At 49.9% G+C, this 14,258-nt stretch overlaps 1 protein-coding gene across 1 annotated transcript in view; it reads left to right on the plus strand.

Moving 5' to 3' along the window:
• LOC121535798 (protein naked cuticle homolog 1) overlaps window positions 1-14,258 on the plus strand; it is a 48,823-nt gene that overhangs the window by 16,286 nt on the left and 18,279 nt on the right. The window contains exon 4 of the mRNA XM_045225341.1: window positions 13,264-13,321. Within this exon, the coding sequence (XP_045081276.1) occupies window positions 13,264-13,321 (58 nt within the window). The remainder of the gene's footprint in view (window positions 1-13,263; window positions 13,322-14,258) is intronic.

The following is a 14,258-nucleotide window of genomic DNA, read 5'->3' on the forward strand; positions in this document are numbered from 1 at the left end:
TTTTATCTGATCAGGCTGGACTTGGCTCAGAAGTTGAAAAGGACCTAAAGATCAAACCTCGGATTGCCTTGACATGCTTTGAACTCAGCGAAAAACGTTCAGTTGATTATCAAATGTGCATCAAATAGCATTGTAAAAGAAAACCGATATGTCTCTTTTCTTGGCATGTCAAATTGCCTCTCTTCTGCTTTTAATAAAGATCTATGATGTTGGAGTCCATCCAAGTATCTATGATTTTGGTGGGAACCCAAGAAATACCTCAAAGTAGCATCAGATCTTCTGGCCCGAGAGGATAGGCTCTTCACAGTGAGTTGTAAATAACAGAACAGGTTTCTCTGGCTCATAGTGCTACATGCTACATGCAGACACCTACATTATGTTTGCTCAACACACACACACGCACACAGATATGGCTGTTGATCTAACACAATAATTGGCTGTCTGCTCTCTCCACCCTGGTAGATGTGTCTTTCTGTCTCCTGCCAGGTTCGCTACGGTATATGATTATCTGAGATCTTAATTTCATGTGTGCAAACCGATCCTCTTTGAAGCCATGCTCCGTTCACTACCTCACATCAACACTTTCTATCTTGGCACGATCTCAAGGCGTCGTGTTTTGTCAGTACGTGCCGCCCAGTCTGACTGTGGCTGTTAAATGTCAGGTAGGGACGGGTGAGGAGGAGGAGGAGCGGTTCACATGAAGAACTGAAGCTGAGTCCTGGGTCGTGTTCATTATGGCAACAGAAAACACACATTTGCATTTCTTATTGGACAAGTCCATGTAGTTCCACCCCGTTTGACTCAGTTTACAACCTAGTTCTAAGCTGCTGTCTGGTGTCTGCTGGTGCTTTCTGTTTTTCCACACAGTACCACACAATTGAAAGGGTCACTGCACTTCTAACTCTCTGATCCGGATCCCCCTACTCAAGCATATAGTCGCAGCATCAGACCCAAACCTTTGAACCAGCCTCCAGAGTGTCTCAGCTTACTCTGTTGGGGGCGGAGGGGGGATGGGCATTTCCTCTCAAGAGGTCCTGCTCCAGTAACACTACACCTTAAGCTCATTTGCAGCCTTAAAACCAATAGACGTTTTGTTGTTTTAGTTCTAACCTTTCAACATCAGCCATTTGTGTGCTGCAACCTATAGCATTGTCATCAAGCCATTTGGCAATGTCTTGGCTTTAAAAACAAGCAGTTTTAGTGGATTTCTTTCATTATGAATTTAATTTATATATACATTTCAGATGTTAGCATTGGTGTGGTGTGGTTTTCTAGGTTATTCATGACCCCTGTCTTGACTCTGACATGTGGCCATGGCTGAGAGGAGCTTAGTTGTTGTAGACAGATATCACCCGGACAGTTTTTACACTTAAATCCCTTTCCTCTGGCAGATGGCTTTGGGTGAGGCCTGTGGGCTGTGATCCTCTGTGTCTCTCTGTCAAAAGGACCCAGCAGGACTAACAGACAGACAGACAACAAGACAGACATGGCCACCAACCATTCCCTCGTTCTCCCCTCTCTCTTGTCTTCCTCGCTCTGTTTGTCTTCCTCACGTTCTCTAAATGGCCTTTCATGTGTTGTTTCCCTCCCTGCTGTGCGTCGTGGGCCTGTCTTGCTCCAGTCTAAATGTCAGACCTGAAGGTGTTATCCTGTTCCAGTACTGCCTGGGAGAGCAGAGCAGAGAGCAGCGGGAGGCACCCAACCCAATGCTTCACTCCCATAATGAGATTTTTCCTGGGTTTTGAAGGAGTGCCAGTAACTAGTAACACTGCTCCAACCCAATGCGGCTCCTGAGGCCTCCTGCTTGCCTCCACCGGGCCCTGCGCCCTGGCTGACTGGCGCACGATCAGGGGGAGCTGTCATCGGCCGCCCGCGTAAATTGTCAGCAGCCTGTGTTGGGTGGAGGCAGACAGCGTAGAGACCAGGGCCTTGTAGGACTTTCCACAACCCCACACTTACACATGTAAACACACACATGGTAGTTACACACGCACTCATACACTGAATGTGCTCATAACCAACCAGTCACACACATAAACACACACGCACTTATACACACACATACATAGACACACACACACACACACACATACATAGACACACACACATACATACACACACACACACATACATAGGCACACACACACACACATACATAGGCACACACACGGCCCAGTATTGTCACGAGTTGCAAAGCCAGAACCCAGAAGCAGACCAGGACAAGGTAAGTTGAAACGAAGGTGAGTGTTTATTTACAAATTCAAGAGTGATGCTGAATAATCCAGGGAACAGAGCGGGCGGCGTTGATTAGTTGTTGGGGGTGCAGTGGTTGATCCAATCATGGCTCGGCAGCCGCCGACCACCAGGCAGAGGTTGGATGAAGGTTCCGGACGAGTGACTGCAGATGGAACAAAACGGAGGTAAGTAAACAACAAACCAACAAGGTGCAAAACAACAAAACTAACGCTAGAAGCTCTAAGACTGATACTCTGGTAAACCTACTGTTCATGGCTAACGATCCGGCAGGGAATGGATGTTAGGCCAGAGCCTAAGAAGGGTGATGATCAGGACCAGGTGTGCAGATTGCTGATGGGATGCAGGTGCGGAAATCAAGAGAGCTCCCCGGAGCGTTCCAGAACCCTCGGGAAACTGGAGATCCCGAGCAGAAAAAACTAGTCCACAGACAGGACCCGACTCAGACTGCCGGGATCGTTACAGTACCCCCCTCCGACGAACGCCACCGGGCGGACTCCCGGAGCGCCAGGATGGAGGCGGTAGAAGTCACGGATGAGGTCAGCATCTAGGATCTGTCGCCGCGGAATCCAACTCCTCTCTTCAGGACCATACCCCTCCCAGTCCACGAGATACTGGAAACCCCGGCCCGCCGTCTGGAATCCATGATGCGTCGCACCGTGTAGGCAGGACCACCTCCGATCATCCGAGGAGGAGGAGGAGGAGGCGGAGGAGGCAACAGAGGACTGAGGAAAACAGGCTTGAGGCAGGAGACATGAAAGGTGGGATGGACTCTGAGCGTCCTCGGGAGTTTGAGTCGAACTGCCACCGGATTGATCACCTTCTCCACCACAAACGGACCAATGAACTTCGGTAACAACTTCCTAGACTCAGTCCGTAAAGGAAGATCCCGTGTGGCCAACCAGACCCTATCTCCGATGGTGTAGGTGGGAGCGGGGATCCGGCGACGATTCGCCTGGAGCTGATACCGGTCCGAAACTCTAAGGAGTGCCTTTCTGGCCCGATGCCAGGTCCGGTGGCAACGACGAATATGGGCCTGAACAGAAGGCACTGAGAGCTCCTTCTCCTGAGAAGGGAACAAGGGAGGTTGGTAGCCATACAGGCACTGGAAGGGAGACATCCCAGTGGCAGATGTAGGGAGAGTATTGTGGGCATACTCAACCCAAGGCAACTGAGAGACCCAGGAGGTGGGGTTGGAAGAGGCCAGGCAGCGTAGCGTGGATTCCATCTTCTGGTTGGCTCTCTCCGCCTGACCATTAGATTGGGGGTGAAAACCAGATGTGAGACTGACTGTAGCTCCAATGGCCAAACAGAAGGACTTCCAGACAGCAGAGGTAAACTGAGGGCCACGGTCGGAAACGATATCACTGGGCAACCCGTGGACCCTGAAAACCTCCCTAACCAGGATCTCGGACGTCTCCCGAGGCAGAGGGAAGCTTGGCAATTGGCACAAAGTGGGCGAACTTGCTGAATCTGTCCACGATAGTCAGAACGACCGTGTTCCCCTCAGAAGCGGGCAACCCAGTGACAAAGTCCAGGGCCAGATGCGACCATGGTCGCCGGGGAATAGGAAGGGGGTGAAGTAGTCCAGAGCTGGGCCGATTGGTACTCTTATTCTGCGCACACACTGGACAGGCAGCAACATAACCCCGAGTATCTCGGCCATGGCAGGCCACCAAAAACGTCTGCGAAGAAACGCCATCGTCCGAGCCACGCCAGGGTGACAAGCCATCTTGCTGGCGTGGGACCATTTGAGGACCGCAGGACGAACCGACTCAGGCACAAACAACCGACCGGGTGGACCGTTACCGGGACCGGGCTGCGTCCGAAGAGCCGCCATCACCTCCTCCTCAATCTTCCACCTAACAGCTCCCACGACGCAGTTCCGGGGAGAATTGTCTCGGTCTTGGACCCACTCTCCTCCGTCTTGGAGAACATCCGAGACAAGGCGTCCGCCTTGCCGTTCTTAGATCCAGGTCGGAACGTCAGGGAAAAATTGAATCGTCCGAAAAACAACGACCACCTGGCCTGACGGGAGTTGAGACGTCTAGCCGATTGCACGTAAGCAAGATTCTTGTGGTCAGTCCAGACAATAAACGGTTGCTCCGCCCCCTCCAACCAGTGGCGCCACTCCTCCAAGGCAAGTTTCACCGCGAGAAGCTCCCGGTTACCCACATCGTAATTCCTCTCCGCAGGCGAAAGGCGACGAGAGTAGTAGGCGCAGGGATGGAGTTTACTGTCCGTGGAGCATCGCTGCGACAGGATGGCGCCAACTCCCACATCAGACGCGTCCACTTCCACGACGAACTGACGGGCCGTGTCCGGTTGAGAGAGAATCGGTGCGTTGGTGAATCGCCTCTTCAAATCCAGAAACGCTCGATCCGCCTCCGGATTCCACTTGAAGCTCCTGATACTGGAAGTCAAGGCAGTTAACGGAGCGGCCACACGGCTGTAATCCCCGGATGAATCTGCGGTAGAAATTCGCAAACCCCAAAAATCTCTGGAGCTGCAATCTCGTACCGGGCTGGGCCCATTCCAGAACCGCTCTAACCTTCTCCTGGTCCATCCTAATCTCTCCCCTGGAGATGATGTACCCGAGAAAGGATGTCGTGTGGGCGTGAAACTCGCACTTCTCGGCCTTCACGAACAGGCGATTCTCCAACAATCGCTGCAGAACCTGCCGGACATGCTGGACGTGGTCGGAAGGTTCCTTCGAGAAGATCAGAATGTCATCCAGGTAAACAAACACAAAGAGACCGATCATATCTCTCAGGACGTCGTTCACCATACTCTGGAATACCGCTGGAGCATTGGTCAGTCCAAACGGCATCACCTGATACTCGAAGTGACCCATCGGTGTATTGAAACCCGTCAACCACTCGTCTCCCTCTCTGATCCGGACCATGTGATACGCATTGCGTAGGTCTAGCTTGGTGAACACCGTAGCACCCTGTAAGGAGTCGAAGGCAGAACTCATCAAGGGCAGGGGATACTTGTTCTTGACCGTGATGTCATTCAACCCCCGATAATCAATACACGGTCGAAGAGAGCCATCCTTCTTACCCACAAAGAAGAATCCTGCCCCCAGGGGTGATGACGAGGGACGAACGAGACCAGCAGCTAGGGACTCCTTGATGTAGGTCTCCAAAGCCTCACGTTCAGGGCGGGAGATACTGTATAACCTTCCCTTGGGGTAGACAGCTCCAGGGAACAGGTTGATGGCACAATCATATGGTCGGTGGGGGAGGGAGTGACAGAGCCTTCTGCTTACTGAACACTTCCCCCAAATCGTGATATGTCTCGGGAACCAGGGACAAATCTGGGGGTTTAGCCTCAATCACCTGACTGGGAACCGAATGGGGACAGGCAGTCTTGAGACAGTTAGCATGACAATCAAGGCTCCAACTCGTTACCTTGCCCGTCACCCAATCGAACGTGGGATTGTGTTCCTTCAGCCAGGGGTATCCAAGGACCAGAGGAACATGGGAAGACGGCAGAATGAAGAATGAAATCATCTCCGAATGATTCCCCGACAACAGCATCTTAACCGGTTCAGTCCTCATCGTGATACGTGCCAGACTACTGCCGTTCAGAGTGGTCGCTTCAATGGCTTCCCGGCAATTGCTCCTTGGAAAGCCCCAGCTGTTCCACCAACTCGGCATCAAGAAAGCTTCCATCGGCACCTGAATCGATAAAAGCGTTAATCGCTAAGCTCTGACTCCTGTTCACAAGGGTAGCCGGGAAACGGGGTCTGACAGAGGTACTGAGAGGTTGAAACTGGCTCGCTAAAAGTCCTCCCAACTTTAGCGAGCCGGGCAGTTTGACGACCGCCGGGAACAAGTGGAGATGTAATGTCCCGAGCTACCACAGTAGAGGCAGCAGTTGGTCTTACGTCTATGTTGACGCTCCTCCTTGGTTAACCCGTGCCGCCCCACTTGCATGGGTTCAGAATCGGGAGAGAGGACCTCTCCACTAATCCTTTGTGGTGGAGAATGATCGACGTGTTCTGGTCCACCACCCGACCCGACTGGGAACTGAGAAGCTGATCGATTGGACGGACCCCATTGCTTCTCCCTCCTTCGCTCTCGGACTCGATTATCCACCCGAATAGACAAGGCTACCAAGCTGTCCAGGTCACTAGGCTCCGGATAGGAGATCAACTCATCCTTGAGCTGCTCCGACAGACCCTGGTAAAAGGCCGCTTGCAGAGACTCCTCATTCCACCCACTCTCCACAGCCAACGTCTTGAACTCGATCACGAAGTCGGCCACGCTGCGAGTTCCTTGGCGAAGCGAAAACAGGCGCCTAGCTGCGTCCCTCCCTCGGACGGAATGGTCGAAGAGCTTCCTCATCTCGGCCGTGAACCCCTGGTATGAAGCCATGCAGGGATCCTGTCGTTCCCAAACGGCTGAAGCCCACTCCAGCGCTCGACCACGCAGCAACTCAATCACAAAGGCTATCCTAGCCTTGTCTGTGGCATAAGAGTAGGGCTGTAGATCGAACACTAATCCACACTGCATAAGGAAGGAACGGCATCTTCCCAGCTCCCCTCATATTTATCCGGCGTCGGAACCTTGGGCTCACGGAAGGACACAGCTCCAGAAGCGGCAGGCGAGATGGGTGAAACCGGTAGTGGATCCTCCACCGGAAACTTGCGTTGGTTCTGGACCTCCGTCAGACCGGTAGAAAGGTTCCGAACTGACAACGCGATCTCCTGTAGTACCGTGCTATGATGGCCCAACATCTTCTCCTGATGGGTAATGGCATGGCGAACAGAGTCCAGGTCCGCTGGGTTCATTACTGGCCGGATCGTTCTGTCACGAGTTGCAAAGCCAGAACCCAGAAGCAGACCAGGACAAGGTAAGTTGAAACGAAGGTGAGTGTTTATTTACAAATTCAAGAGTGATGCTGAATAATCCAGGGAACAGAGCGGGCGGCGTTGATTAGTTGTTGGGGGTGCAGTGGTTGATCCAATCATGGCTCGGCAGCCGCCGACCACCAGGCAGAGGTTGGATGAAGGTTCCGGACGAGTGACTGCAGATGGAACAAAACGGAGGTAAGTAAACAACAAACCAACAAGGTGCAAAACAACAAAACTAACGCTAGAAGCTCTAAGACTGATACTCTGGTAAACCTACTGTTCATGGCTAACGATCCGGCAGGGAATGGATGTTAGGCCAGAGCCTAAGAAGGGTGATGATCAGGACCAGGTGTGCAGATTGCTGATGGGATGCAGGTGCGGAAATCAAGAGAGCTCCCCGGAGCGTTCCAGAACCCTCGGGAAACTGGAGATCCCGAGCAGAAAAAACTAGTCCACAGACAGGACCCGACTCAGACTGCCGGGATCGTTACAAGTATGTCTGTGACCCTTTCAATTTTGTGGTACTGTGTGGAAAAACAGAAAGCACCAGCAGACACCAGACAGCAGCTTAGAACTAGGTTGTAAACTGAGTCAAACGGGGTGGAACTACATGGACTTGTCCAATAAGAAATGCAAATGTGTGTTTTCTGTTGCCATAATGAACACGACCCAGGACTCAGCTTCAGTTCTTCATGTGAACCGCTCCTCCTCCTCCTCACCCGTCCCTACCTGACATTTAACAGCCACAGTCAGACTGGGCGGCACGTATGTCTGTGAACACAGTGCCAGTAAGGGTATGTCTCCCGAGTGGCGCAGTGGTCTAAGGCACTGCATCGCAGTGCTAGCTGTGCCACTAGAGATCCTGGTTCGAATCCAGGCTCTGTCGTAGCCGGCCGCGATCGGGAGACCCATGGGGCGGCGCACAATTGGCCCAGCGTCGTCCAGGGTAGGGGAGGGAATGGCCGGTAGGGATGTAGCTCAGTTGGTAGAGCATGGTGTTTGCAACGCCAGGGTTGTGGGTTCGATTCCCACGGGGGGCCAGTATGAAAAAAATTATAATGTATGCACTCACTAACTGTAAGTCGCTCTGGATAAGAGCGTCTGCTAAATGACTAAAATGTAAAATGTAAGGCTGGCGGGCCCCCATGGCAACCTCGTGCCCTAACTTGCCAACCTTCAGTCAGTCTATGATGTGCTCTTCACCCCTGCAGTCAGTGGTTCCTTGGCTCTCTTGTCTCACTTATACTCTCAATATAACCATTCTGCTCCAATGTTAGTTCTTAAAATATTATTATTTGTAAATACGCAAATCTGGGTTCTCCTTTATTTTTCCTTATTTAAATCCATATTTATGTCTCTCATTGACGTGGGTTAGCCATTTTGATTCAAAGGCCAAATCAAACAGCCCTAGTAGACGGAGCGGGCAGCCTGTCCAGTACTAATGTAGCTAACTGGGATGCTGTAATGCAGCACAGTCACACTGTGTTCCTGTCTTATGCTGCTCTAGGAATAAATCACTTTCTGTGAAGGGGCTTTAACAACTTTAAAATACACTGGGGCCATACAATCCTCCGTCCTCCAAGCCCAGAAGAGAAGACACTCTGAAGGGTCTGGCTCCTGTTGAAAGTAAAATGCTTTATACTTTGGTTTCCACAGAACATTAAACATCATGTCTGGAAAATTGTTTTTGGTGGTCCCAAGCGTTGGAGGAAGGAGGTTTGTTCATGTGCTTACAGCCTTTCATGATACTCTGAAGCTCTGCAGTAGCGGCCAAATACGTTCTGCAGAGCTGGGAAAGTGACACTTCACTGTAGTCTTCGTAAAACCTTCATAAACACTCCATAACACCAGTCGTAAACACACAGGAAAAAAAAGCCAAAAGAACTTACAACTTACTGTGTCACACGATGTTCATCATCTGAGCAATTAATTATCCTCGGCTATTGCTCAAATGAGCAGCTGGGCCTTCACTTTTTTGTTTTGTTGTATAGAGTTAGACCAGTGAAGCACATTTGATTAGCATATAGTATGGAAGATGGTTACTAAAGGTATGAAAGATACAGGAAGATTCCGTGTTCATTGTGTTCTACTTGAGATGATCAAAGTGGTGCAGCACTTGGCCTTGTCCCTGACTCTGTTTGCCTTAAGCTGCACTCCTATTGTGACCCTTGACCCCACAGAGGGCAAAGGTCACCAGGCAGGCCTGTGATTGGCTCATTGGCCTGACACGTCAAGATGGATGGCTCTTTTAAGGTCAGCTGATTACCATGTTTATAGCTAGTGGCAAACACGGTCATGGAAGATAAAGAATAAAGGTTGGATGAACAAAAGATGCAATCACTGGAAAACATTTAAAGAATAGTATTAATTCTTCTTTGATAACGTTACTTGTGTATTGAAGCCCACATTGGCCATGAAGCTGAGAGGATGAAACAACTTTGAAGTGTGAATTTAAAAAAATCAGTGAACATCCTATGTGAAATCTTCCATCTATTGTGCCAACCAAGAATCCATCAATGAACAAAAACAACTCCTAAACCTTTTTTAGAACCTCCTAAAAGAGGACAGAGGTCACTAGTCAGTATCCCCATTCCCTAATCCTCAAACCTGGGAGCTGTGGGGTTCCTGTGAGCTCCCCAGGAAGAAAAGAGCAGTCAGTCCCACACTAGAGGGGTGAGGGCCTGAGGGGTGCGGGCCTGGGCCAGCTCCTCCATTGATCTGAATGGAGATGCTGAGGTGGCAGGGAGGGGCTGAAGACTATAGAGGGCTCAGTGTGTCACCACCAGAGTCAGAAGTGAGGTTCAGGGGATTAAACGTCTTTCTCACAGTGCTGAATAAAGTTGGTCCAGCCCTCTGCCTGCCTGGTGAGGAGGTGAGGACCTGAGGACCTGAGCCTCACTGAAAGTGTTATTCTAGCTCCATTAAAGCCTACTGACAGGGCCACAACAGGACAAAGAGAGTGGCCTTATTGTTCCTTTGGGACAAGGCCCTGGAGAAAGAACAAGGGATATTCAGTCACTTCACTGCCAGGACCAGAGGAATCTTAATATGGGACATTTTGGGCAGTCCTGGTCTGAGTTCAAACTTTGAGTGTGTGTCGAATTGCCCAGTTCTCTGAACGGCACATTCTAGAAAGTAGAAGAGAAAGAAATAGACTTCAAATGATACTGTGTAAATTACTGTGTTTCTCTTATCATATTCCTCGTGCCATTTAGCGGTCAGGTCTTTTGATGAGGGATGAGAGAAATGAGAGAGAGAGAGAGCTGAAAAAGAAATCTGAGGTTTTTACTGAATGTATTTAAAAAATTTCAACATTAAGCAGAGATGCCAAGAGCAGATCCCATCCATCATCACAGACAACAACCAATTAGCACATTCCTCTTTCCCATGTTCTCATGTTCTTGGCTAACCCCGCCATCATTTTGGGTAATTCATCAAAAACAGAAAATGTGCTCAACTCAATACTGTGCGTACGTGATAGAGAGATAGTGAGTGTGTATGAGAGAGAGCAAGAATGTGTGTGTGTGTACTTTGAGAGTTTGATTGGAGGGATGTTGCTCGCTGTAACTAAAGCCCAGCTGTCTTCATTGTTTGATTTCAGAGCACAAACCCTGGTGAGAGAGAGGGTGGAGGAATGTTGATTGAGGGGTGATTTTTCTGGGGGTTTGTGGAGGGAGGGAGGCTGGGGGCAGGGACCTGGGCTGGGGTTACTGTACAGGCCAGGGCCTTAATTGCAAACAGTACTGTAGATCTGGAGCTCTGTGGCTGTGGTGCCAATGCTGGCTGCAGTACTACTGACAATTAAGTTGTCAGCTGGCGCTCCTGAGCCCTCCTCCTCTGACCTGAAGAACTCTGCCTGACCTGCAGAGATAGTCCTGATGCCACTCAGGGACAGCCATCTGACTGCAGCTCTCGCTCTCGCTCTCTCTCTCTCTCTCTCTCTCTCTCTCTCTCTCTCTCTCTCTCTCTCTCTCTCTCTCTCTCTCTCTCTCTCTCTCTCTCTCTCTCTCTCTCTGTCTCTCTCTCTCTCTGTCTCACTCACTCACACACATACACACACACGCGCTACACACTACAGCTTCATCTGTACTACATTCAGAGCCCCCCGCTGAGTATCTGTAAATATAAGGCATTCAGAAATGCGTTACAGATGTGTGTTGGCAGCAGGATTTCAGCAGCACTGAGACATTCAGGCCTTGTGTTGGACAGGGAGATCTTTTAAAGCAGCGTACACATGGAGAGGCTCTCCTGTTACTTACCTTATCTGCTGCAGACTGCTCTGCTGGCTGCCTCTCAAAGGCAAAGCAGGGGCTGAGCGTTAAGCAGCAACACAACACTGCTTCATGTAACTCTCTCCCCACCGTCCCACCTCCCCGCCGCCCACTCCCCTCCTCTCTCGCTCTCCACTCTCACTCCATCCACACAGACAGTGTCTGATTTTTATCTCCTGGGCTGGCTTCTTTTGGGCCTGACCATATTAGTCTGGGTCAGGCCTAGTTTAAATAGCAGGCTGGTAAGGTTTCGGCTCAGAGGGAGAGCGAGGAACCTGGCTACCCTGAGCAGGTTTTAGTGATTCAGACAGCCTCAGTCAAGTTATGTCCCAAATGGCACCCTTCTCCATATTTAGTGCACTATAGTCAGTCAGTCAGTGATGTGGTGAGTAGTGTGGGCTGGGCTGGACTGGGGTACGCTGCAGAGCTGCTCTACTAGGCTGACTGGGCTAGGATCACCCCAGCTGAACTCTACCTCTCTACTAGATTAAACCCAAATCCCTTCTACACTTTTTCACTCTCATAAATCCACCTATTTAACACAGAGAGAGGGGAGGGAGAGGGGAGGGAGAGGGGAGAGAGAGATCTACAGTACTGTTTGCAATTAAGGCCCAGCCCAGGTCCCAGCCCCCAGCCTCCCTCCCTCCACAAACCACCAGAAAAATCACCCCTCAATCAACATTCCTCTAGCCTCTCTCTCAGAGAGGCGAGAGAGATACGGAGAGGGAGAGCGAGAGATACAGAGAGAGGGAGAGGAGAGAGAGGGGAGAGAGAGATACAGAGAGAGGGGGGACAGAGAGATACAGAGAGAGAGAGATACAGAGATACAGAGAGAGAGAGATACAGAGAGAGGGGGGAGAGAGAGATACAGAGAGAGAGAGAGAGATACAGAGAGATACACCGAGAGAGAGATACAGAGAGAGGGGGGAGAGAGAGATACAGAGAGAGAGAGAGAGAGATACAGAGAGATACAGCGAGAGAGAGATGCAGAGAGAGCTAGTAGCTCCACATAGACTAGATCAAGCAGCTCAGGAGTTGTTTTAGTGGTGTTTGATTTGATTGCTGGAGCAGGTAATTTTATATTTATATTTATATTTATATTTATTTATATTTATATTTACACATAAGGGATAGGGTATACCGTAACTTTAATACATGTACAGTATGTAGAGTGTGGTTGTGTGGTGTGTTTATCATGTAGTATGTGTCTGGGTTTATATCTGTGTAGGGTTACGGTGTGACAGTGTTTTCAGTAGTATGTATGTCTATGCCAGCGAGAGAGAGAGAGCTTTTCCCGATATGTGTGTGAGAAAGAGAACTCTCAGATCAGGGGTGTGTGTGTGTGAGTAATGGTTATCGGGCCAGATGACTGTAATGCCACAGAGACACCTGAGTTGGCATTTTCCATGGTGAAGCCCCAAGCTCACATATCACGCAGTCCCATTGGTATGCACTCACAGACACGGCTGCCAGGAGAGGAGAGGGGCGGGGGTCGGGTGGACTGAGAAAACAAGCCCACCAGCGAATCGCTACCACCAATGACGATAGACCCCGTCACGGAAATAACCTCACAGACAACCCACAATTCACCACAGGAAGAGTGTGATTGAGACCAGTGATTGAGGCCGTTCTTTGACTTACTCCAGTACTGTGTGCCAGTGGCATTTGGATTTGGCCATGTCACTATGTATTGGCGGCTCTAATGTGGATCTCCAGTGTCCAGCTAGAATAGTTTGTTTATATGGTGAATATACTCTTTCTCGATACTGTATGGAAATAAACTCTGTAGCTAAATCTGGTGGAATATATATTTGTTGTGCATGGTCTGTGACAAATACACTAAGATAAATGTGTCTCTCTATGTTTCTCTCTCTCCAGGATGTGTTGGACAAGGCGTGTGCAGAGGGGATCAGTGATGAACATTACCGTTTAGAAGGTAGGCCGCCTGTCTCCTCCCCCCTCCTCCACTAAGCTCCTGAAATGTGCTGATGAGGTGGATGTATGAAACCCCCCCAGTCCCTTTCTCCCTCCATTACCTTCCTTCTCCTTTCCTCCCCCTTTTCTCTCACCCGGCCCTCCCCTCCCCCTCTGTGCTTTGCAACCCGCCTCCATCTATTCTGTTTTCCCCCTGTGTGGTGTGATCCTGGATTAAGGAATCAGGAAGGAGAGGAGAAGCCTCCCCCTTCATGTGAACTGAACTCTGTTGTGCTACCTAACTGGCAGCAGGGGAGAGTGGGATGGGACCAGCCCAGATATGTGGGTCAGGGTGTCTCGGCTGGCTAGTTTTGTTGTTGAGTTTAACTAGTTCAGGCTGGTTTATTTTAAGGGGTGGTCCTCATCACAGTCCCCTCCACATAAAAGGGCCTTAAGACCTGGTGAAAAACACTATAAATACAACCTATTATAGAACATGAAAGTATGGTAACGTTAGATGGCCATTCACACCACACCTTGTTCCTGTCAAAATCCCTCCCTGTGTCAGATTAAGAGCCATCTTGGTCCCTTTCTCAAAAGTCTTAGTGTTTGAAACGGTATCTGGAGCCAGTCCCCAAAGAGCTCATAATAGGCCTTTATGTTGCAGTCAGAGAGAGGCAAGGCAATAGGAATTCAGGCATTTGGACGTTTTAGAGGAGAGAGAGCAGAAGCTAGGCTAACAGGCCCAAAAAGGTCCTAATTTCTGAGTGGTTTTGTAAGCCTCTTTTCTCGGCATTGGCAGTCCAGGGAGCATTTGTAGAAATGCAGTAATTACCTTCAGAGGGAAAACGCTAACAAGACTTGAAATATGTATAATTAAACATAATATACACCATGGTTCTCTTACAGCCTCTGTAGACAAGTACCGTTTGTGGTACATTTCAGTCAGAACTTATGAG

Source organism: Coregonus clupeaformis, chromosome 15 (assembly GCF_020615455.1).
Source record: "Coregonus clupeaformis isolate EN_2021a chromosome 15, ASM2061545v1, whole genome shotgun sequence".
Lineage (NCBI taxonomy): Eukaryota > Metazoa > Chordata > Actinopteri > Salmoniformes > Salmonidae > Coregonus > Coregonus clupeaformis.